This window comes from Scyliorhinus torazame, chromosome 9, assembly GCF_047496885.1.
Source record: "Scyliorhinus torazame isolate Kashiwa2021f chromosome 9, sScyTor2.1, whole genome shotgun sequence".
NCBI lineage: Eukaryota > Metazoa > Chordata > Chondrichthyes > Carcharhiniformes > Scyliorhinidae > Scyliorhinus > Scyliorhinus torazame.
The window spans coordinates 76,441,885-76,467,745 of record NC_092715.1 but is presented as its reverse complement, the minus strand read 5'-3'; the positions used below and the strand labels follow the sequence as shown (position 1 = coordinate 76,467,745).

At 48.2% G+C, this 25,861-nt stretch overlaps 2 protein-coding genes across 2 annotated transcripts in view; both read right to left on the bottom strand.

The window, feature by feature from the left end:
• The window catches only part of msh3 (mutS homolog 3 (E. coli)), a 447,577-nt gene that overhangs the window by 402,496 nt on the left and 19,220 nt on the right, over positions 1 to 25,861 (bottom strand). Inside the window, exon 2 of the mRNA XM_072516186.1 lies at positions 17,496 to 17,610. Coding sequence (XP_072372287.1) covers positions 17,496 to 17,610 — 115 coding nt within the window. The remainder of the gene's footprint in view (positions 1 to 17,495; positions 17,611 to 25,861) is intronic.
• LOC140429999 (cathepsin E-like) lies at positions 22,717 to 23,705 on the bottom strand. Its single transcript, XM_072517573.1, has one exon. It carries the CDS (start codon positions 23,631 to 23,633, stop codon positions 22,848 to 22,850), a length of 786 nt encoding a protein of 261 aa, XP_072373674.1. The 5' UTR covers positions 23,634 to 23,705; the 3' UTR covers positions 22,717 to 22,847.

Here is a 25,861-nt window from a genome sequence, read left to right as displayed (position 1 = left end):
GAGAATTCCTTCTCCCCCCGGGTGGGTGAACCTCTAGGGGTCCACCACTCCCATCTATTCCATAAAGTGACCGAGTTCCCTTGCCATGCTTGAAGATTTCCCCGTTTTGGAGCTTGATCGGTCAGTCGTTGGGTCCTGTACACAGTTGAAGTCTCCCCCCCCCCCGCCCAATGATTAGTCTGTGCGTCGCTGTGTCAGGGATTTCTACCATGGTCTTTCTGATGAAGCTCGTGTCGTCACAGTTGGGCACGTACACGTTAACTAGTACTACCGGTGCCCCATCCAGGGCCCCGCTGACCATGACGTACCGTAACTGGGTCCGTAACTGTCTTCGTCGCCCTAAACATAGTCTTCTTGCCGATCGGTATTGCCATCCCCCCTGACCCTCGTCCCACAGCAGGAATGTCCCACCAGCCTTTTCTTGCCCGCAGTCGGTCCTGTTCTCTCAGGCGTGTCTCTTAGAGGAAGACTATGTCGGCTTTCATATTTCTTAGGTGGGCGAGGACTCAACCCTGGATCTTTTCACTGGGCCATTGAGTCCCCTTACATTCCAGGTGACTATCCTGGTGGGGGGCTTCTGTCCCCCTTCCTCCTGTGGGATTAACCATATTTACCTGGTGGACGCGCCCCTGCCCTCCGGGGTTTCCCTTTGTTAGGTGGCCGTCCAGGATGGTCACCGTCACTGCTCTCTCCATGCGGTCGGGCGCCTGCGCTCCGGGGTTTCCCTTTGTCCAGGGGGCACCTGAAATGGCCACCCGCTGCGCGTCTGCCACACGGGTAGCCCCTTGCACTCTGGGGCCTCCCTTCGCCCAGAGACCGTACTGGGTGGATGCTTGCAGCGAGTCCTTGTTCCGAGCCCTTGGTTGTGGCACTTTGTAGCCCTATTGCTATTCCTTTTCTAGCCTGGTTTGTTCTCCTTCCCCCCCCCCCCTTTTCCTCTCCTTTCCCGTATACCTCTATTTTGTCCCTCTTTCCCCTGCTCCTATCTCCGTTTGCTCTCCTGTCTCTGTGGAGTGGAGTGGAGTGGAGTGGAGTGGAGTGGAGTGGAGTGGAGTGGAGTGGAGTGGAGTGGAGTGTGTGTGTGTGTGTGTGTCCCACCCCACCTGGCGCCGTCCCATCCCCGTCCCCCGTTTTGGGGGGGGGGGGGGGGGGGGGGGGGGGGGGGGGGGCCTGCTTTGTTGCATGCCTCCGGTGCTAGCTTTCCTGCTAGTGTGGTGGCCCCCCCTCGGGGGTTAGTGTCTCGCTTCTCCCTTGCCCGGCCTCTACGCTTTTCTGCCCCCTCTTCCCCCACTCCTACCCTGCACTCCTCTCGCTTACTCTCCCTTCTCCGCTACTCTCGTTCCCTCGTGATGGGGCCTGGTCTCCCACCTGAAGCGGTTCCTTGGGTAGTGGTTTGCTTTTTGTTCAGGGTGCACTTGCCATGGCGGGGGGGGGCCTGACATTGCGCATGCGCCCCCTCCCATTGACGTCTGTTGCCCCCTGCCAGGGGCCCATTATTTCTACCCTTGCTGTCGTCTTTCCAGCCCGTGTTCCTCAACAAACTTGTTTGCATCGGCGGGGGCTATGATGAAATACTCTCTTTCTTGGTGTCTGACCCAGAGTTTCGCCGGGTACAGCATACCAAAATGTACGTCCTAGTGAAGAGCTGCTTTCGCTCTATTGAATTCGGCCCATCTCCTGGCTAGGTCTGCCCCAATGTCCTAGTGTCCTTCCAATTTGCAGGTTCTGGTTTGTCTGGCCCAGCGCAGGATTGTTTCCCTGTCTTGGTACCGGTGCAGTTTAGCTATAACTGCCCTCGGATTATCCCCTGCCTTGGGCTTCGGGCGCAGCGACTGGTTTGCTCTGTCCATTTCTGGTGGGTTGGGAAAGTTTTCCTCCCCACTAAGTTACCCAGCATCTCAGCCACTTATGACGTGGGGTTTCTACCTTTGATCTCCTCTGGAAGGCCCACTATCCTTACATTTTGCCTTCTAGAGCGGTTTTCTTGATCGTCCACTCTGTCCTTCAAGCTTCCCTGCGTTGCGCCCAGTCTTGTCGCCACTTTCTCCAGGACTGTGATCCGGTCGCTCTGGTCAGTCGCGGCTTTTTCCAGCTCCTTAATGGTCGCCTCTTGGGCTTCCAGTTTATCCACTTGGGCATCCAGTCTCTCCTCTGCTCTGCCCAGGGCGAGCTGCACCTCCGCCAGGGCATTGCCCATTGCTGCCTGCACCGCAGCCTCTATGTCTGCCCTAGCCTCTGCCTTGTTTTCCTGCTGATGTTCCCTCAGCGCCTCAGCAAAGGCTGCCTTCCAGTTCCAGTTCCCCTCTGGCCCAGGGGGAAAATGCTCCTGTCTGCCCAGTTCTTTTTGTTGCGGCGAACCTTCCGTACCGCCGCTTTGTTTGCCGGTTAGCTCGTCTGAGTGGGCTCACCCATGGCCCCTTCTGCTTCTGGTGTCCTTTCTCCCTCTGTTTTGGCTACCTTCTGGCATTTTTTCCCCCTTTTTTTTCTCCCCCCTTTCCCTTTTCTTTTCTCCCCCTTTTCCTTCCCCTTCCCTTCTCTCCTTTAACACTTTTTTCCCCCCTCTTAAACCACTTTCTCAAAAAAAAATTGTAAAACACTTTTTTTTGTTTAAAAATAAAAGGGGGGAAAGAAAAAAAAAATTCTCTCTTTACAAGTTTCCTCTGTAAAAAGATTTTGGGGAAGTTCTTTTTTTTCCCTCTCTCTCACCCACACGTCGGTCAGGAGGGCCGAGAGAGAGAGAGAGAGAGAGAGAGAGACGCCGGGGGGAGGTCGGTCCTCACTCGCTCACCGCTTTCTCCTGCCGTGCGCGGGGGCGGGGTTCATCAATTTGCGCGTTTTTTTTTCTCTCTCCCCCGGGAACAGGATGCGACTGTCGGAGCTCCGTTGCCTGCGACCGCTCTCCTCAGAAAATCAAAGTTAATCTCAATCTCGGAACCTGGAATGTGCGAACCCTCACGGATAGCAAAATAATCGACTGGAATAGAGAACTGCCCTTGTTGCCTGTGAACCCAGGCACTTCAACATCGACGTTGCTGTCCTGCAAGAGATCCAAAGAGCAGGCGAGGGGCAGCTGAGGGAAGACGATGGTGGTTACACCTTCTTCTGGAGAGAAAACCCAAGGATCAGCGCAGGATGCATGGAATTGGATTCGCCCGTCAAGAACAAACTTGTCAACCGACTTTCGGAGCTCCCTGCCAGCATCGACGAACACCATACGACTCTCCGACTACACCTTGCCAAGATCCAGCAGGCGACATTCGTGAGTGCCTACGCCCCCAACCCTTGATGCGGATGGGAAGTCCAAATACGGCTTCTACTACATCCTGGACACCATATCCTCCAGAAAAGACTGTTGGAGAGCAAGATCATCCTCCTTGGGGACTTCAACCTCAGGGTCAGGAAAAGAGTGTTGGGAACTGCTTCTCTAGGGGCTGGTTTAGCACAGGGCTAAATCGCTGGCTTTGAAAGCAGACCAAGGCAGGCCAGCAGCACGGTTCAATTGCCGAACCGGCCTCCCCAAACAGGCTCCGGAATGTGGCGACTAGAGGCTTTTCACAGTAACTTAATTTGAAGCCTACTTGTGACAATAAGCGATTTTCATTTTCATTTCATTTCTAATGGGATTCTCCTGCTCACCAAATGCGTGGAACACCAGCTTGTCATCACTAACACCAAAAAGATAAGTTCAAGTCTTCCTAGAGATATTCACAATCAAAGCACTGATGGCACATGATCGCCTAAGCCATTGTCCAATCCCGTGACTAAATGAATGCCCTCATCAACAAAGCAATGACCAGTGCGGACGACTGCAGGACAGACAACCGGCTCATTTGCTCCTCCATATCCATCAAATTCCATCAGAAGCAGCGGAAATTAAGAAACAGCTCAGAGAAGAGATCAATGTTGAACGGCTTTAAGAGCCTAGCATGTTAGTGAACTTCCAATCATGTTTTCCCTCAAATCTCCAAAGCGTTCATTCTAATGAAGTGTAGGAAAACTGGAAAGAGCTGAAGAGAGCCATCACCTCGAGCTGTGAAGAAACCATTGGCTACAAGACCAGGACATATGAAGCCTGGTTCAACAAGGACAACATCAACCAAGAACTCATCGACAAGAACAGGAAAGCTCTCCAGGCTTGGAAAAACAACGTAACCAGCAAGGCAAAGAGTAGAGGTCATCAATCGCCACGGTGGAGGTACAAAGAGCAACTAGGGAAATCAAGGACCAATGGTGAACTGAGAAATCTAAGGAGCTGCAACTCCTTGCTGACCAGCGCAACACCTGGGGCTTCCTCAGTACCACCAAGGCAATCTCTGGACTCAACATCCTAGTCCTAGGCCTCAAGCCGATGTAGATTAAGGAGGAAACCCTTTTAAGAGACAGAGAAAACATTAGTCTTCGATGGAAAGAACACTTCAAAGAATTATTAAACTGTGATAGACTCATAGATGAAGACGTGTTCGAGGAAATGCCCAAACACCCCATCAAGGATGATCTTGGACCCTTGAGTTGGCGTTGCCGAACTTGCTTCATTATTATTGGGCGGCGAATGTGGACAAGGTGCAGCGGTGGTGGGAAGGAGAAGGGGTAAAGTGGGTTAGGATGGAGGAGGAATCTTGTAAGGGGTCTAGTTTGAGGGCTATGGTGGCGGTAGCGTTGCCAATGGCTCCGAATAGGTATTCAAGGAGCCCGGTGGTGCAGTACACAGTGAAGATATGGAATCAGTTGAGGAGGCATTTTAGGGTGGAAGGGATGTCGGTGCTAACACCGCTGTGTGCGAATCATGAGTTTGAGCCGGGGGGGGCATGGATAGTGTGCGCAGGAGGTGGTGGGGGAGGGGGGGTTGGAGGGGGAGTGGGGCTGGTCAAGGTGAGGGATCTGTATTTGGAGGAATGGTTCGCCAGGGAGGATCAAAGGAAGAGGGTAGAGCTGCCGAGAGGGAGTGAGTTCAGATATCTGCAGGTTAGGGACTTTGTGCGAAAGGTCTGGACTGGATTCCCTAGGTTGCCGGGATAGACCCTGCTGGAGCGACTGCTGCTCCCGGATGTAGATGGGGAGCGAAGAATTGGGGATATATACAAATGGCTGGGGGAACGGGGAGGCGAGCGGGGAGTGAAGATCAAAGAGAAAGGGAAGCCGAGTTGGGAGGAGAGATCAATTGGGGAGCATTGAGTGAGGCACTGCGTAAGGTAAACGGGACCTCCTCATGTGCAAGGATGAGTTTAAGGTGGTGCACATGGCTCGGGCGAGAATGAGTGGGTTCTTTCATGGGGTAGCAGATGAGTGTGAGAGGTGTGGGTGGGACCAGCGAATCACACGCTCATGTTTTGGGGTTGCGAAAAATTGGGAAGATTCTGGGCGGGAGTTTGCAGTCTTAGCCAGGACAGTGGAGGAAGAGGTGGACCCGGACCCTTTGGTGGCGATATTTGGGGTCTCAGAGAAGCTAGAGTTCATGGAGAGGAGGAAGGCTGATGTCTTGGCCTTCGCCTCTCTGATTGCACGACAGCGAATTTTGCTGGAGTGGCGGTCGGCATCACCACTGGGGGTAGCGGCATGGTTGGGTGACCTGCACGACTTCCTGCGATTAGAGAAGATAAAGTATGAGTTAACGGGCTCTTCAGGGGGGTTTGAGGAAAGTTGGGGGATGTTGGTGACCGTGTTTGAGGGGCTGTTCGTCCCTGGGGAGGAGTGAAAAAGAGGAAAAATCTGTACAGACTGTATAGTTGATTATAGGGAAGTATGTTTCCCAGGGTGTATGTTCGCTGTAACCTGCTTTGATACACGTTTGTAATAAAATACATTTAAAAGAAAAGGATCATCTTGGACTCCCACCAAGCGTGGGCGAAGTAGAAGCTGCTATTAAACACATGAAGAATGGAAAAGCTACAAGAATAGATGGGATTCCAGCAGAGATTTTTAAACTTGGAGGAGAAGAGATCACCTGTCATCTCCATCAGCTGCTCCTGAAAGACTGGGACAGAGAATAAATCCCTGAACTCAGGGATGCCATCATAACCACCACCTTCAAGAAAGGCGACAAAGTGGACTGTGAGAAGTACTGATAATCTCCCTACTCAACATCGCCGGGAAGATCGTCATCTGAACCCTCACTAGTTGCCTTCTTCCAGTCTCTGAAGAAATCCTTCCGAAAAGCTAGTGTGGCTTCCAACCAAACCATCGAACAGCAGACAGGATTTTCACTGCTCGGCAACTTCAAGAGAAATACCAGGAGCAACACCAACCACTCTACATGGTTCGAATTGATCTGATTATGGCTTTTGACCAGTTTATCAAGTAGTGCTATGGGAGACCCCATTAAATGTCGGTTGTCACGAGAAATTCATCAACATCATATCTAATCCACGAGCACCGCTGCTTTCAGACGCCCAAGGACGAGAGGTTTTGCCAACCACGACATCCGTTCTGATACCAAGATCCTCGTGTACAAGGCCGTCGTCCGCCCAACTCTTCTATAAACTGGTAGGACCGGTGGTACTAACATCCGCTCCACATCCTTGAAGGAGCCAAGTAACACCAGTATCGATGCAATGATCATCAGAAACCAACTCCGCTGGGCGGGCCAGGTGCTTAGGATGCCAGAGTCCCAACTGCCAACGCAAATTTTCTTCGCTCAGCTCGCAGAAGGCTCCTGAACAAGAGGGCAAAGGAAACACTTCAAAGACACCCGAAAGACACACCTCAAGAAATGCAACGTAGACGTCAACCCTTGTGAGACCCTTGCTTAGAAGACACCTACTGGGAGGAACCTGCTGATTGAAGGGACACAATTCTTCCAGAACACTTCTGGCAAGAGGAGGTCCGGAAAAGGAGCTTGAGAAAGGAATATCAGTGATCTCGAGTCCAAGAACCAATTCTACCTCCCAGAAACACCTGCCAAATGTGGAGTTGGAGATGCAGCTCTAGGATTGGGCTCATCAGCCACGCAGGGACCCACAGAACTCCTGACCAGTGACATGGAGTTTCTTAGGGGGTAATCATGCTCGTCAGCCAAGTGATCGCCGAAGGAGGAGAATAAATTGGAACAAATGGCAGTTTTTGAATATGAAAGTGTAACATCAGGTTTTCAATGCAGGCCATTAGCAAGCTTGACAAGGATAGGAAACAAGATAACGTGCATTACAAAGTCATGATTAGGTGCTGGCAAACTTGGCCTGAAGAATAGAGGCTACACTGTGGGAGACGTGGAGTTTCATTGTTTCACAGGGCTTCCAAAAGTGTTAGCTTAGGCACCTTGTTGCCATTGAGAAGATGGTGGTGGGCTGCCTTCGTGATTCACTGAGTGCATGCAACATTAGAACAAAAATAGATGAACTGACAGCGCAGATATTAATAAATATAAATATTTCAGAGATGTAGTTACAAGCCAACCAAGAACAGGACTTAAACATTCACGGATATTTGAAATTTCGGCAAGACAGGAAGCTAGGAAAAGGGCAGCACTGTCAAAAGGAAGGAGTCACTCGTGGGATTAGTTTACAGCCCTGCTAATAGTAGCTATGCTGCAGAACAGAGTATACAGGACAAAATAGTGGGGGATTGGAAGAAAAGTACTGCAATAATCATGGGTGATTTTAATCTTCATATTGATTGAACGAATCCAATTGACAAAGTTGCCCGAAAAATAAGTTCATAAGAATGTATTTGGGACAGTTTTTCCAGAGTGGCATGTTCTAGTACCAAACAGGGAATAGTTATTTTAAACCTAGGAATGTGCCAATGAGGCAGGATTAATGAATGACTTCATAGCAAAAGAGCCTCGAGGCAACAGTGATCATAACATGGTAGAATTTCACATTCAGTTTGCAGGTGAGAAGTGTGGGTCTAAGATGAGTGTCTTAAACTTTAAGAAAGGCAATTACAAAGTTCAGAAGATAGACCTGATAAAGTGAATTGGGAAAATAGATTAAAAGGCAGGACAGTAGAGTAGAGTCATGGGATTTTACAACTCTGAAAGAGGCCCTTCGGCCCATCATATCTATGCTGGCCATTAAACATCTATCTATTCTAATCCCATTTTTCAGCACTTGGTCCACAGCCATGTACACTACGGTGTTTTAAGTGCTCATCTAAATGCAGTGAAGGTTCCCAACTATACCACCCCTTCAGGCAGAGAGTTCAGATTCCCACCACCCTCTGGGTGAAAAGATTTTCCCTCAAATCCTCTCTAACTCTATGCCCCCAGGTTATTGATGCCTACACTAAAGGGAAATGTTTCTTCCCAGCAACTCTATCTTTATCCCTCATAATTTGGTACATATCAATGAGATTTCCCCTCCGCCTTCTCTGCTCTAAGGAAAACAACTCCAGCCTATTCAGCCTCTTCATAGCTGAAACTCTCGAGTCCGGCCAACATCCTGCTGAATCTCTTCTGCACTCTTTCAAGTGCAATCACATCATTCCTATAGTCTGGCAGTAGCAGTCGTTTAAGGAGATATTTCAGAATTCTGAGTAAAGATATATTCCATCGAGAAAGAAAGATCATGAGAAAAATGCCCCATCCGTGGCTAACTGAAGAAATTGAGGATACTACCGAATTGAAAGAAAAAGCAATACTGTGAAGATTCATGGCGGGTCAGAAGATTGGCCAGATTTTAGAAACCCAGCAAAGAAGATTAAAAAAAAAAGAGGGTGAAATCAGAGAATAAACACAGGAGCTAAAAATCTATAACCAGGTTGAATGGGGGCTTAGAGAACAGACCATTAGATTAAAGTAAGCAAGATACAGTAGTATGTAATTCAGCATACACCTCTATACTTCGATAAATGTTTAAACACAGTACAAGTCAGCAAACGTTTCTATAATTAGATTGTTAAATGAACAAGGCCGACAGGATCAATAGCGGAAAAGCATAAACCCGAGTAGCAGACAACACACTTCTGGGTATGGGCACTGGGAATAGTGAATTGCACGCAAAGCATGATGGGATTTAAACAAACCAGACTCAACCACATTCCTGGGAAGAACAGACACACATGGAATGAAGGCTACTCAGCTCAGCGCAAATATTCCTTATCCCCAGCTGCAAACAGCCTTGACTAATTCGACAATGGTGCCATTCGGAGACAGAAGTAAGATAGAGGACTGTTCATACAAAACATAAGGAGGGTCTGGGAAACTTCAGAACACCATGAATAAGGCCCCACGGGTGCAGGAGCTGGTCACGCAGCCCCAGGTTGCCCAAAAGCAATTTTACTGTCAATATATGTTATCTTTAGCCACAATGATTGGATCAAGTCCAGCAGAGGCAGGGCTACTGATGTTTGGAAATTGTATAATTATTGAACTTAAAGCAATGTAAGGTAGAGTCAATCTGCCGCAGATTGCTCTCCCATCGTACGCTGGTAAATGAAGAACGTCTTTACCAGGGTTGCTGTCTCCGGGAGGAAGAGTTTCTACATTTATTTTAAATGGTAAAGTGAATGCTGGTCCCCAAGAGGGTGAGACTGGGAAATTAATGTTGGTAAATATAAATGGTGGGTGCGTTGAATGTTGGAATTTTGTGTCTGTCTTCACCGAAAGAGACACAAAGAATGCTCCAATCGACTTGAAAGTCAAGGAGGTAAAAGGGAGAGAGGATCTTAAAACAATTAATGATTAGGGAAAAAGGAAATGGATAAACTACTGAAACTGTAGGCTTACAAGTCTCCTGGACCTGATCGCATGCAACCCAAGATCTTAATGGAAGTGGCTGCAGTGACAGTAGATGCATTGGTTGTGATCTTCCAAACATTACTCAAATTCTGGAACGATCCCAGTGGATTGGAAAATCGCAAATTTAACACCTCTATTCAAGAAAGCAGGGAAACAGAAAACATGAAACTATAAGCCACATAGCCTAACACTTGTCACAAGGAAAATGCTAAAATCTTTAATTAATGAGACAACAGCAGAACATTTAGAAAATCATAAAACAATCAGGCAGTCAACATGGTTTTGTGAAAAGGAAATAGTGTTTTAACAAATTAGAATCCTTTGAGAAACTAGCATGCAAGGTGGATAAATGGGATATGGTACATGGATTGCTAAAAGGCATTTGATAAGATGCCACATCAAAGGTTACTACATAAATAAGAACTCATGGTGTAAGGGATAACCTATTGACACAGGGAGAGAATTAGTTAGTTAACAGGAAGCAGAGAATATTGTTGGCCTCGTCAAAAATAAAAAGGAGGCATTTGTCAGGGCTAGAAGGCTGGGAACAGAAAAAGCCTGTGTGAAATATAAGGAAAGTAGGAAGGAACTTAAGCAAGGAGTCAGGAGGGCTAAAAGGGGTCACGAAAAGTAATTGGCAAATAGGGTCAAGGCTTTTTACACATACATAAAAAGCAAGAGGGTAGCCAGGGAAAGGGTTGGCCCACTGAAGGATAGGCGAGGGAATCTGTGTGTGGAGCCAGAGGAAATGTGCGAGGTACTAAATGCATACTTTGCATCAGTATTCACCAAAGAGAAGGAATTGGTGGATGTTGAGTCTGGAAAAGGGCATGTAGATAGCCTGGGTCATATTGTGATCCAAAAAGATGAGGTGTTGGGGGTCTTGAAAATATTACGGCAGATAAGTCCCCAGGGTCTGATGGGATCTACCCCAGAATACTGAAGGAGGCAAGAGAGGAAATTGCTGAGGCCTTGACAGAAATTTTTGGATCCTCACTGTCTTCAGGTGATGTCCCGGAGGACTGGAGAATAGCCAATGTTGTTCCTTTGTTTAAGAAGGGTAGCAAGGATAATCCAGGGAACTACAGGCCGGTAGGGAAATTACTGGGGAGAATTCTTTGAGACATGATCTACTACCATGTGGAAGCAAGTGGACGTATTAGTGAAAGGCAGCACGGTTTTGTGAAGGGGAGGTCGGGTCTCTCTAACTTCGAGTTTTTCAAGGAGGTCACAAAAATGATTGATGCAGGTAGGGCAATGGATGTTGTCTATATGGACTTCAGTAAGGCCTTTGATAAGGTCCCTCATGGCAGATGGGTACAAAAGGTGAAAAAACACGGGATCAGAGGTGAGCTGGCAAGATGGACACAGAACTGGCTAGGTCATAGAAGGCAGAGAGTAGCAATGGAAGGGTGCTTTTCTGATTGGAGGGCTATGACTAGTGGTGTTTTGCAGGGGTCAGTGCTGGGACCTTTGCTGTTCGTAGTATATATAAATGATTTGGAGGAAAATGTAACTGGTCTGACTAGTAAGTTTGCGGACGACACAAAGGTTGGTGGAATTGTGGATAGTGATGAGGACTGTCAGAGGATACAACAGGATTTAGATAGTCTAGAGACTTTAGCGGAGAGATAGCAGATGGAGTTTAATACAGTCAGAGAGATTTAGGTGTACAGGTCCACAGGTCACTGAAAGGGGCAACACAGGTGGAGAAGGTAGTCAAGAAGGCATACGGCATGCTTGCCTTCATTGGCCGGGGCATTGAGTATAAAAATTGGCAAGTCATGTTGCAACTGTATAGAACCTTAGTTAGGCCACACTTGGGAGTCTAGTGTTCAATTCTGGTCGCCACACTACCAAAAGGATACGGAGGCTTTAGAGAGGGTGCAGAAGAGATTTACCTGGATGTTGCCTGGTATAGAGGGCATTAGCTATGAGGAGAGGTTGAATAAACTCGGTTTGTTCTCACTGGAACGACGGAGGTTGAGGGGCGACCTGGTAGAGGTCTACTAAATTATGAGGGGCATAGACAGGGTGGATAGTCAGAGACTTTTTCCCAGGGTAGAGGGGTCAATTACTAGGGGGCATAGGTTTATGGTGCGAGGGGCAAGGTTTAGAGGAGATGTACGAGGCAAATCTTTTACACAGAGGGTAGTGGGTGCCTGGAAGTCGCTGTCGGAGGAGGTGGTGGAAGCAGGGACAATAGTGACGTTTAAGGGGCATCTTGACAAATACATGAATAGGATGGGAATAGAGGGATACGGACCCTGGAAGTGTAGAAGATTTTCGTTTAGACAGGCAGCATGGTCGGCGCAGGCTTGGAGGGCCGAAGGGCCTGATCCTGTGCTGTACTTTTCTTTGTTTTTAAGAGGGATAAATGGGCCAATTTTGAGTTGGCAACTGTAACAAATGAGTGTCAAAGAGATCAATACTGGGGCCTCAACTTTTTATTTATTTAAAGTATTTTTATTCCACTAATTTTCAACATTTTTACAATTTACAACAAACCAACAAACCTCCCCAACCCATTAACACCCGCTCCCCCCCACTCCCTCTGTCAATGGCAACCAACTCCCGAAGATGCAAAATAACCCCCCCCCCCCCCCCAATGCCCATAAACAATGATGAGGGAGGCACTATTGGGAAGATGGGGAAGACCTTCCTCGCAAAGTCACGCACCTGCATATTCCTAAACCTTCGCCTGCGCCAGCCCAAATCGCTCAACTCCTCCAAACTCACAAACAGCTCTCTCCCAAAAATCAAATCCTTCATTCCCTTGTTCCCTCGGTCTTCCATCCCTGGAATCTTGCATCCACCCTTCTGGCTCGAACCCATGATTTCCCCCTATTCAGCATTCCTCCCGACCCAGCTCCCAACCTAACATGCTCCCCAAACTGCCTCCAGTTCTTCAGCGGGCCACCACCATGGGACTCACCGAATACTTCCCTGGAGCCAGCGCCCGCAACCCCATACAAGAGTCGCCTCCATCCTCACCCATAAACCCCCATCTCCCTATTCCATCCCCGAATCTTCTCTGCATTCGCCGCCCAATGGTAATATATCAAATTTGGGAGGCCTAGCCCCCCCCCCCCCCCCCCCCCCAACCCCCCTCCTGCCATCCCCTCTGCAATGTCACCTTCCTAATCTTAGCTACCTTCCCCCCCACCCACCCCCCAACGAACAAGGAGATCAGCCTGTCCACCCCCTAAAAAAGACCTTGGACAAAAAGGCTGGCAAGCACTGATACAGAAACAAGAATCACGGCAAAATATTCATCTTTACTGTCTGTAACCAGCCTGCCAACGACAGAGGAAGATTGTCCTACATCAACATTTTATTTTTAATTAATTAATGGGATGCGGAAGTTGCTAACTAGGCCTGCATTGATTGTCCATCCATAATTGCCCTCAAGAAAGTGGTGGTGAGCTTCCTTCTTGAACCATTGCAGTTCATGTGGTATAGGTGCACCCTTAGAGAGGGCATTTCAGATTTTGACCCAGACACAGTGAAGGAATGGAAATATATTTCCAAGTCAGAATGGTGAGCGGCTTGGACACAAACATTCCTGCTGGTTGTGTGCCCAATGTCTGCTGCACTTTTTCTTCTAGGTGGTAGTGATCACGGAATAGGAATGTGCTGTCTAAGGAGGCTTGTTGAGTTCCTGCAATCCATCTTGTAGATGGTACACACTGCTGCTAATGTGGGTTAGGGCTGGTGGGAGTGAGTGCTTGTGGATGCAGTGTCAATCAAGCAGTATGAATGTTACTCGTCAGTCCAAGCCTGGGTATAGTCCAGGTATTGCTGCATTTGGTCATGGACTGCTTGACTTGCATTAATTAGTTGGATGAGGGGACTGGTAGATAACTGTAGTGATAACACTGGTGTTAAGTTGTCAAGAGGACATAGGGATTTAAATAGGAAAGTGAACGGGCATAAATTTGCCACCCGAGCATAACGTGGAAAAATGTGAATTTCTTTACTTTACTTTGGCATGAAGAATGGAAAAACAGTATGTTATTTAAATGAAGAGAGATTGCAGAATTCTACAATGCAGAGGCATCAGTGTCCTGGCTCATAATCACAAAAAGTTAATATGCAGGTACAGCAAGTGAAAGGAAAATGGAATGTTGGTGTGTATTGCAAGTGGCCTGTGTGTATTGCAAGTGGAGTGTGAAATTAGGGGGTTGTTGAAACAACTATACAGACTACAGTTTTGGTCTCCTTACTTGAGGAATATAATTGTATTGGAAGCTGTTCAAAAAAAGTCCATTCAACTGATTTCTGGCATCAAGGTATTATCTTATCAAGAAAGGTTGAGGAGTTTGGGCTGATATCCATTGGAATGACGCACTATCTTATTGAAACATATACTGAGCCAATTTGACAGGATGGATGTGGAGGAGGTATTCCCTTGTGTGTGTGAAGGGGGGCTCTGAAACTAGGGATGCAGTTTGAAACATTTTTTTTTTTTTTTTTTAAATAAATCGGAATCTACCATAAAGCTGAGGATAATTTTTTTTGTCTCCAAGTATTATTGGTCTGTGGAATTCTCTTCTCCACAGAGCAGAGATGGCAGGGTCAACAAATACATTCAAGGAGGAGTTAGACATATTGCTGCTCAATAAAGGAGTCAAGGGGTTATAGGGGGTTCAGAAGGAAAGTGAAGACGAGGCCATATTCAGATCAGCCATGATCGAATGGGAATGGTGAAGCAGACACGAAGGACGGAATGGCCTACTCCTGCTCCTAATTCGGATCATTCGGGAGGCAGAGGTGGTTATAGATAGAAGCTTCAGGGATGTAGTTACTCTGAAGAATAAAGATAGATGGGTGACGGTGAGAGGGGCTGGGAGGAAGCAGTCAGTACAGGGATCCCCTCTGGTCGTTCCCCTCAGCAACAAGTATACCGCTTTGGATACTGTTGGGGGGGGGGGGGGGGGGGGGGGAAGAGAGAGAGAGAGAGAGAGAGAGAGAGAGAGAGAGAGAGACTTATCAGGGGTAAGCCAGGGGGTACAGGTCTCTGGCACAGAGTCTGTCCCTATTGCTCAGAAGGGCAGGGGGGAGAAGAGCAGAGCATTAGTCATTGGAGACTCCATAGTTAGGGGGATAGATAGGAGATTCTGTGGGAACGAGAGAGGCTCGCGGTTGGTGTGTTGCCTCCCATGTGCCAGGGTCCGTGATGTCTCGGATCGTGTTTTCGGGATCCTTAAGGGGGAGGGGGAGCAGCCCCAAGTCGTGGTCCACATAGGTACCAACGACATAGGTAGGAAAAGGGTGAGGGATGTAAGGCAGGAATTCAGGGAGCTAGGGTGGAAACTTAGATCTAGGACAAACGAGAGTTATTATCTCCGAGTTGTTACCCGTGCCACATGCTAGCGACACGAGGAATAGGAGAGAGAGGAGTTGAACACATGGCTACAGGGATGGTGCAGGAGGGTGGGTTTCAGATTTCTGGATAATTGGGGCTCATTCTGGGGTCGGTGGGACCTCTACAAACAGGATGGTCTACACCTGGACCAGAGGGGCACCAATATCCTGGGGGGGAAATTTGCTAATGCTCTTCGGGAGGGTTTAAACTAGTTCAGCAGGGGATTGGGAACCTGAATTGTAGCTCTAGTATACAGGAGGTTGAGAGTAGTGAGGTCATGAGTAAGGTTTCAAAGTTGCAGGAGTGTACCGGAAGGAGGTTTAAAGTGTGCCTTCTTCAATGCCAGGAGCATCTGGAATAAGGTGGGTGAACTTGCAGCATGGGTTGGTACCTGGGACTTCGATGTTGTGGCCATTTCGGAGACAAGGATAGAGCAGGGACAGGAATGGTTGCTGCAGGTGCTGGGGTTTAGATATTTCAGTAAGCTCAGGGAAGGTGGTAAAAGAGGGGTGGCATTGTTAGTCAAGGACAGTATTACGGTGGCAGAAAGGACGTTTGATGAGGACTTGTCTACTGAGGTAGTGTGGGCTGAAGTTAGAAACAGGAAAGGAGAGGTCACCCTGTTAGGGGTTTTCTATAGGCCTCCAAAAAGTTCCAGAGATGTAGAGGAAAGAATTGCAAAGATGCTTCTGGATAGGAGCAAAAGCAACAGGGTAGCTGTTATGGGGGACTTTAACTTCCAAATATTGACTGGAAATGCTATAGTTCGAGTGCTTTAGATTGGTCCGTTTTTGTCCAAGGGGTGCAGGAGGGTTTCCTGACCCAGTATGTAGATAGGCCAACGAGAGGCGAGGCCATATTGGATTTGGTACTGGGTAATGAACCAGGACAGGTGTTAGATTTGGAGGTAGGTGAGCACTTTGGTGATAGTGACCAAAATTCGATTATGTTTACTTTAGTGATGGAAAGGGATAGGTATATACCACAGAGCAAGAGCTATATCTGGGGGAAAGGCAATTATGATGCGATGAGGCAAGACTTAGGATGCATCGGATGGAGAGGAAGACTGCAGGGGATGGGCACAACGGAAATTTGGAGCTTGTTCAAGGAACAGCTCCTGCGTGTCCTTGATAAGTATGTACCCGTCAGGCAGGGAGGAAGTGGTCAAGTGAGGGAACCGTGGTTTACTAAAGCAGTCGAAACACTTGTCAAGAGGAAGAAGGAGGGTTATATAAATATGAGACATGTAGGTTCAGTTAGGGCGCTCGAGAGTTACAAATTAGCTAGGAAGGATCTAAAGAGAGAGCGAAGAAGAGCCAGGAGGGGACATGAGAAGTCTTTGGCAGGTAGGATCAAGGATAACCCTAAAGCTTTCTATAGATATGTCAGGAATAAAAGAATGACTGGGGTAAGAGTAGGGCCAGTCAAGGACAGTAGTGGGAAGTTGTACGTGGAGTCCGAGGAGATAGGAGAGGTGCTAAATGAATATTTTTCGTCAGTATTCACATAGGAAAAAGACAACGTTGTCGAGGAGAATACTGAGATTCAGGCTACGAGACTAGAAGGGCTTGAGGTTCATAAGGAGGAGATGTTAGCAATACTGATAAGTGTGAAAATAGATAAGTCCCCTGGGCCGGATGGGATTTATCCTAGGATTCTCTGGGAAGCTAGGGAGGAGATTGCTGAGCCTTTGGCTTTGATCTTTAAGTCAACTTTGTCAACAGGAATAGTGCCAGAAGACTGGAGGATAGCAAATGTTGTCCCCTTGTTCAAGAAGGGAAGTAGAGGCAACCCCGGTAACTATAGACCAGTGAGCCTTACTTCTGTTGTGGGCAAAATCTTGGAAAGGTTTATAAGAGATAGGATGTATAATCATCTGGAAAGGAATAATTTGATTAGAGATAGTCAACACGGTTTGGTGAAGGGTAGGTCGTGCCTCACAAACCTTATTCAGTTCTTTGAGAAGGTGACCAAACAGGTGGATGAGGGTAAAGCAGTTGATGTGGTGTATATGGATTTCAGTAAAGCGTTTGATAAGGTTCCCCACGGTAGGCTACTGCAGAAAATACGGAGGCATGGGATTCAGGGTGATTTAGCAGTTTGGATCAGAAATTGGCTAGCTGGAAGAAGACAAAGGCTGGTTGGTGGTTGATGGGAAATGTTCAGACTGGAGTCCAGTTACTAGTGGTGTACAACAAGGATCTTGATGTCAAGTGTAGTCACTTAGTAGGATTAGGAAGATTCTCTCCCTTATAGAGCAGAATGATTGGAGGTTATTAGGCCAATTAATAGCCATACAGCAGCAATAGAAACTCTAATGTAGAAAAAACTCCCAAGGAACTTCACAGAGACTTAGGGAATGGCAACTGTTGCATTGATTCTCATGCCAGTTTTGTCACTGATAACCAATAAAAAAATAATCCGACACGGTTTAGAAATTGTGTGTGTACTTACCACGGGCCTTTTTCACTATTTCCCCATTCTTTTCCTGATTTGCCAGCTTCCTGAATTTTGTCTTGGGTTCCCCTTGATTGACCTTTGCTTTCTTTTTCCTGCCGGAGTCGGACGTCTGTAGCAGGTGAATTTTCATAATCATAACAATAAAAGAAAGAAATCTCAGATCATGAGGATATTTAATTTGGACATGTTTATATCCTCTTGTCCTCCTCTCCTGGGTACAGTAAATAGTTGTAGCTGCCTTCTTGAAGCGTGTGACTTTACGTGAAACGACTTTAAGTGAATTGGATTTCCCCATTACAGCCAATGTAAAAGCTCTAGTTAGGTCCTTTTCTCATCAGAAAATACATTATACCCTGCAAGTTGAAATACTTTATTGCTCAATTCCTACATTGGTAAATGACAACATTTCAAATAAAATAAATCTAAGAATATAAAAGAAACATGCTAACATTTTCCACTTACGTCCTGCTTGCCGACCCTCCGGTTCACTGCCTCTCCTGTTTGCCAACCCTCCCAAGCTTACCAACCCTCCCAGTCACTGCTGATCCTGCTTGCTGATTTTCCTGTTGCCACATACCCAGCTCCCTAACCCTCCCTCTCTCAAGTCCACATTGTGAGTGAGGACTCTGTAGGTGAGTGGTAAGAGGCAGAAAGAGCAGCTTTGACTTGTAGGAAACAAGCCACAAGCTGGAGAGGGAGCACGAGAGGGAGCATCAGCAATGATCAGAAGGTCAGAGAGCAGGAGAGGCTGCAAGTCAGATGGTTGACAGTAACAGGGAGGGTTAGAAGTGACCAACGGGTCAAGGCCATGAATGGGAAAATCAGGGGGTGGGATAGGTTGTAAGTCGGAAGGTCGGCTGGAGGATGGTGGGTCAGGGTACAGGGAGAAGCTTCTCCAAAATGGCACTGATCAGGTCACACGACCCTACATTAGACCCAGCGCAAAACAACTTTAAAATGAAACTCCTGATGCTAAATGCAAACATTGGGCTGGATTCTTCTGCCCTGCCGACCACAAGATCACCGCGGGTGGGAGGCGGACCGTGTAAATGTCCATTGACTTCGGGCAGGAATTTCCGGTTACCAGGCGGGCACTGCAGGAAAATCCCACCCATTAACTGACTGATGTTAAAGCAGAATGACTTAACACAGGGTAACTCAAAAAACAGAGACTTAGTATACAACTATAACATTTTAATTCTATTTTAAAATGTTAAATTTAATTAATTGCAGGGAACACCCAGCTGTTCAGTCATCATTTTAAAAGGATCTAACTTCATGTTTCAAGCTTGTACTCTTCCTCAGAACTGTGCTGCACATTTCCAGTGCTGACTGTTTCTATTTCAGGTACACTGCAATCTGGTTCTGATGTTCACAGGATATTACCAGCAATCTAACTAATTAAAGGAACTTTCTTTTTTTTAATAAAATACTCACATTTCAAAAACGTGTTTAGTTCACCATGAAAATTGCTTCCAGTCATGACAAATAGAATTTGGATCCCTGCACAGCAACAAACATTGTTGGCTAAAATGTATGAATGCACACTCTAATGCAGAATGCAATATTCAGGATTGAACTTTGGGACTCACAGGCACGTTGCTCTTGATTTTCTGGCCATTCGTATGTACTTCCACTATTAAGGGACTGTTTGTAAAAGTTACTCAAAGATGTTCACTGTTGCTTTGCACTTTCTCGGTTTGACACTGTAGCACAGAACTGCTGCAGCACGGAAGGAGGCCATTCGGCCTATCATGTCTGCACTGGCTCTATATAGGAGCAATTTATCTAGTGCCACGCCCCGATATTTTCCCTTTAGGTCTACATATTCTGTTAGTTCGGAAGAATGAGTCTGTACCTTAAACCAGATCATTTCCGAGACTTCCGGGTGCGGCTATGCAGAGCTAGGTCGCATATTCGGCAGCTCCTGCTTGGAACGGACTTTTGGGCTCTTTTACAGGGCCCCCACAGCATTTGTTTGACATTTCCCGGTGTAGGAAGAAGGCTGCAATATTCCCCCGACAGTGTCCCCCAGGAAGGGTATGTCTCTGGGTTGCCAGACATGGCAGAAACAGTAAAAGATTTGGCTGCAACTGCAGGATAAACAGGGCCTCTTCCAGCATGCAGGCGGGGGAAGGGCAAGCTTAAAGCTGCAAGCTGACCTGAGGGCCTGTATCAAAGGTGAATTCTAGCAGCAGAGGGAACAACTGTGAAAAGACCTCATCAAGGCCACTGAAGGGACTTCCGGTTGCGGTGATACCTAGCTAGCCGCACGCTTCGGCGGCTCCAGCTCAGACGGACCTTCGGGCTCTTTTAAGAGCCCCAACGGGGAATTTTTCGACGACGCAACCCAGTGTGGGGTGTGTGAGAAGGGAGTCCCCCCCCAAACGAAGGAGGAAAAAACCGGCGGCGGCGGCTGCAGCGCGAGGAATCGTCGACCAAAGGGTCAGAAAGAGAGAAGTACAAGATGGCGGCGGAGAAAGCGCAGGCGACATGGGGGCCTGAGCAGGATGAAATTGTGAGACGGTGCGTGGAGCTGCTGAAGAGGGAGGTGTTGACCCCGTTGCTGCAGGCAATTGAGGGGCTCAAGGAGACATTAAAGACCCAGGAGACAGAGCTCCGCGTGGTGGAGCAGAAGGTGACAGATATTGAGGACGGGATCCTGGGCCTGGCGGTTAAGACAGACGCACGAGGCACTTCATAAAAAGTGTACTGAAAGGATCAAAGCCCTAGAAAATGGAGCGCGAAGGAAGAACCTTCGGATACTGGGTCTCCCTGAGGGTGTGGAAGGAGTGGACTGTGGAGCGTACGCAAGTACGATGCTGAGCTCACTGATGGGTGCTGAGGCCCCTACGGGCCCCTTGGAGGTGGAGTGGGCAAATCGGATTCCGGCGAGAAGAGCAAAAGCGGGAGAACCACCCAGGGCGATAATCGTGCAATTTTACCGCCTTAAGGATAGAGAAGAGGTCCTGAGATGGGCTAAAAAGGTGCGGAGTAGCAGATGGGAGAATGCAGTGGTACGGGTATACCAGGATTGGAGTGCGGAGGTGGCGAGAAAGAGGGCGAGCTTCAACCGAGCCAAAGAGGTGTTGCATAAAAGGAAGGTGAAGTTCGGGATGCTGCAGCCGGCAAGACTATGGGTCACGTATCAGGAGAGACACCATTATTTCGAGACCGCGGAGGAAGCACGGACCTTCATCAAAGAAGAGAAATTGGATCGGAACTGAGGGACTGATGCTGCAGGAAATTTTATTGTTAATGTTATGGTTGAAGTTAATTGAGAAGTAAATTGGGACGGGGGGGAAGACATTGGGGAAATGTGGGCGCCGGTGAGGGGGGAAAGACGGGACATAGTTGGAGAATGGGGAATGGGAGGGGGAGGGGAAAGGGAGCTGCGCCATAAGAGGCGGGTCAGGTAAAGGGATGTTCCCGCGCCAGAAAGAATAAGGCGGGAAGACAGGCGCAAGGCGGATGGGAGTTCCCCACACGGGGGGGGTCGAGGAGTGAGCAGGAGTAGCCGGGGTCAGTTGAAGTCAGCTGACTTACGGAAGTAATATGGGGGGAGCAATCATGCTAGAAAGAGATCTAGCGGGGAGGGGGGGAGGGAGGGGGAGGGGGGGGGACAACTGGGTTGCTGCTGCGGAAATCCAAAAGGAAATGGCTAAAGAGTGGGTGGGCGGGGATGGTGTGCGACGCTGGGGGAGCGAGCGGGAGCGCGGAGGTGGGATATGGGACTGACCTAGAGAAGGTAATGGCTAAACGACACGGGAGGGGGGCAGGTAGCAAAGAATAGAGGGGTGGCCATTTTGGTGGGGAAACGGGTAGCATTTGAAGCAAAGAACATCGTAGCAGATAGCGGAGGTAGATATGTAATGGTGAGTGGAAGGCTGGAGGGAATGGAGGTCGTGTTGGTTAATGTGTATGCCCCAAACTGGGACGATGCGGGATTTATGAGACGGATGCTGGGGCGTATACCGGACCTGGAGGTAGGAAACTTGATTTTAGGAGGGGGCTTTAATACGGTGCTGGACCCGGGGCTAGATAGATCCAGCTCAAGGACCGGAAGAAGGCCGGCAGCGGCCAAGGTACTTAAGGGGTTTATGGACCAAATGGGGGGAGTGGATCCATGGCGATTTCTTAGACCTAGGGCTAGGGAGTTTTCCTTCTTCTCCCATGTCCATAAAGTGTACTCCCGGATAGATTTTTTTGTTTTGGGAAGGTCGTTGATCTCTAGGTTGGAAGAAGCTGAGTACTCAGCCATAGCGGTTTCGGATCATGCCCCACATTGGGTGGACCTGGAACTAGGAGAGGAAAGGGAGCAGAGAACACTCTGGCGATTAGATGTGGGACTGATGGCGGATGAGGGAGTGTGTGCAAGAGTGCGGGGGTGTATTGAGAGATACCTGGAGGTCAATGACGACGGCGATATCCCTGTGGGAGTGGTATGGGAAGCACTAAAAGCGGTGGTCAGAGGAGAGCTGATCTCCATTGGGGCCCACAAAAGGAAAACAGAGGCCAAGGAAAGGGAAAGATTACTGGGGGAGATTTTAAGGGTGGATAGGGAATTTGCAGAGACCCCGGAGGAGGAATTGCACAGGGAGAGGAGACGACTCCAGACGGAATTTGACCTTCTGACCACCAGAAAGGCGGAGGTACTGTGGAGGAAGGCACAGGGGAGGAGGTATGAATATGGGGAAAAGGCTAGTCGCCTGTTGGCTCATCAATTGCGAAAGAGGGCAGCAGCGAGGGAGATAGGAGGAATTAGAGACGAAAGGGGAGACACGGTGCGAAGGGCAGGAAAGATAAATGAGGTGTTCAAGACCTTCTATGAGGAACTGTATAGGTCTCAACCCCCAGAGGGAGAGGAGGGGATGCGGCAGTTCCTGGACCAATTGAGGTTCCCGAAAGTGGAGGAGCTGGGGGTGGTAGGCCTGGGGGCACCGATTGGGGTGGACGAGGTTATTAAGGGACTGGGAAGCATGCAAGCAGGGAAGGCCCCAGGACCAGACGGGTTCCCGGTGGAGTATTACAGAAAATATGTGGACTTGTTGGCCCCGTTGATGGTGAGGACGTTCAATGAGGCCAGGAAAGGGGGGACTCTACCCCCGACGATGTCGGAGGCGACGATATCGTTAATTTTGAAGAGGGATAAAGATCCGTTGCAGTGCGGGTCCTATAGACCCATTTCATTTTTTTTTTTCTTTTTTTTTTTGAGTTTAAATTTATTGGTTTTATTTCAGTAAAACAGGGTTACTAATTTTTCAGTGAAAACAATCCGAAACATAGTACTGAACCATTGAAAACAATTTTACTGAAAATAAATAGGTACAGTCCCTTTCTGATGTTTCAATCTTCTGTGCTCTCACGGCTGTCCAATGAATGACGAGATTTAGCAAATCCCACTCTATCATTTCCCCGGTCAAAAATGGTGTAGAACTTTGCAAGAAAAACATCTCCCAGAATCCAAAGAGGTCCTTTAGAAGAATATACATTTATTGCCTGGATTCCGTATAGACACACTGCCTTTTCTTCTTGAAACTTTTTAATGTAGTCTTCTGCTTCCAATGTATATTCCACCCCTCCTATAGTGAAAGTCAGATCTGGCAGCACAGGTAATTTTTTGCAATCTACTATAATCTCTCCCATGCCAAGCTCCATTTCAGGATGATCAGGAAACATTGTTCTTAATGAGGTGTAAGGACCAGCTATCAAAGAGGTTCCAGTGTCAACTATTGCAGAGCACCCATTCCTACAGACCACGGTGTCTCGAAATGTTATATTTTGTACTTCTATTTGCCAGTAACCCTTCTGGGAGACACTGACCCAATTAATTGAGCCTGTGTAGCGTGAATGGTCGATGCCTCCCAGGAACAATTCGCCACCATTTTCACTATCAGCTTCTCTGTTTATTAGGACAGAAAATATAGGTTCTTCCAACAGATTCTGGTACATCATTCTGTCAAACACAGGAATGGCTCCACCTTCAGCTAAAGAAGGATATCCTAGACCTAAAATACCTTCAAAATGTGCAAGAGTAAATGTCGAACCTGGCTCATAGACAGATTCCCCAAATTCCTGTCCATTTACAGTAATGTTTCCAATTGTGACTTTATCTTTACCTAACACTCCCATAAGTTGCCCCGTGCCATATCGTATGGTAAAAGAGTTTCCTCTGGGAGAATATGATGATGAGAAAAATGATTGAAAGCGTTGATGTAGTTGGCATGCCTCGCTGACACAGTAGGATGAAGGCACCCAGAGATTCGATGAGCCAGTGTCAAACACTACAGCAAATGTCTGTGGTGGAGTTCCAATACTAATCTCTCCATAATATTGGGCCTCGCGGGTTCCCACAGGTGACGGGGCCCTCTTCTCCTCTCCCTGCCCCCCCAGCCGCCACCACCTTAGTCTGAACTCTGCTCCTCACATCTCTGCTCGACCCATTTAATTATTGAACGTGGATGCCAAATTGTTGGCAAAGGTACTGGCATCGAGGATAGAGGACTGTGTCCCGGGGGTGGTGCACGAAGACCAGACAGGGTTCGTAAAAGGGAGACAACTGAATGTTAACGTGCGACGACTATTAGGGGTGATAATGATGCCCCCAGTGGAGGGGGAGGCAGAGATAGTGGCGGCAATGGACACAGAGAAGGCATTTGATAGGGTGGAGTGGGAGTATTTATGGGAAGTGTTAAGGAGGTTTGGGTTTGGGAACGGGTTTATTAGCTGGGTTAGACTTCTTTATGGGGCTCCAACGGCAAGCGTAGTTACAGGTCGACATAGATCGGAGTATTTCCGACTATATAGGGGAACAAGGCAGGGATGCCCGCTGTCTCCATTGTTGTTCGCGTTGGCAATTGAACCTCTGGCCATGGCGTTGAGAGACTCCAGGAAATGGAGAGGGGTGATTAGAGGGGGAGAAGAACACCGAGTCTCGTTATACGTGGATGACCTATTGTTATACGTGTCGGACCCAGCGGGGGGGGATGATAGAGGTTATGCGAATTTTGAGGGGGTTCGGGGATTTCTCGGGGTATAGGCTAAACATGGGGAAGAGTGAATTATTTGTGATACATCCAGGGGACCAGAGTAGAGAGATAGAAGGCTTGCCTCTAAGGAAAGTGGAAAGAAACTTCCGATACCTGGGGATTCAGATCGCTAGGAGCTGGGGAACCTTGCACAGACTTAATCTGACACGGTTGGTAGAACAAATGGAGGAGGACTTCAAGAGGTGGGACATGCAGCCTCTATCGCTGGCGGGCAGGTTGCAAGCAATTAAGATGATGGTCCTCCCGAGGTTCTTATTTGTATTTCAATGTCTCCCTATACTAATCACCAAGACCATTTTTAATAAAATAGACAGGAGCATCACGAGCTTCGTGTGGGCAGGGAAAGTTCCGAGAGTAAGAAGGGGGGTTCCTTCAGCGTAGTAGGGACAGAGGAGGATTGGCACGACCGAACTTGGGTGATTACTATTGGGCCGCCAATGTGGCAATGATACGTAAATGGATGATGGAGGGTGAGGGAGCGGCGTGGAAAAGACTGGAGAGAAACTCCTGTAAAGGGACGAGTTTAGAGGCGCTGGTGACGGCGCCGCTACCGATCTCACCTAAAAAGTTTACCACAAACCCGGTGGTGGCGGCAACATTGAATATCTGGGGACAGTGGCGGCGACAGAGAGGGGTGCGGGGGAGCCCTGGTGGGGTCCCCAATCAGGAACAACCATAGGTTCGCCCCAGGAAGAATGGATGGAGGATTTCAGACCTGGTACCAGTTGGGAATTAGGAGGGTGGGAGATTTATTTATAGATGGGACTTTTGCGAGCTTGGGAGCATTGGAGGAAAAGTATAAGTTGCCCCGGGGAAATTTCTTGAGATATATGCAGGTGAGGGCGTTTACTAGACAACAGGTGAGGGAATTTCCGTTGCTCCCGACACAGGGGATACAGGACAGGGTGCTTTCAGGGGTGTGGGTCGGAGAGGGCAAGGTGTCAGAGATTTATCGAGAGATGAGGGAAGAGGGGGAGGAGTCGGTGGGCGAACTAAAAGGAAAGTGGGAAGAACTAGGGGAGGAGATAGAGGAGGGTATGTGGGCTGATGCCCTAAGCAGGGTAAATTCCTCTTCCTCATGCGCCAGGCTTAGCCTGATTCAATTTAAGGTGCTACATAGAGCACACATAACGGGAGCAAGATTGAGCAGTTTCTTTGGAGTGGAGGACAAATGTGGGAGGTGTGGCGGGAACCTGGCAAACCACGCACATATGTTTTGGGCGTGTCCGACACTGGAAGGGTATTGGAAGGGAGTGACGGGAGTGATTTCGCGGGTGGTGAAGGCCCGGGTCAAACCAGGCTGGGGGTTAG

What these genes read in the sequence shown, in the direction of transcription:
- LOC140429999 (XM_072517573.1), bottom strand. Translation starts at nt 23,633, where the DNA reads ATGGGAGTGTTAGGTAAAGATAAAGTCACAATTGGAAACATTACTGTA.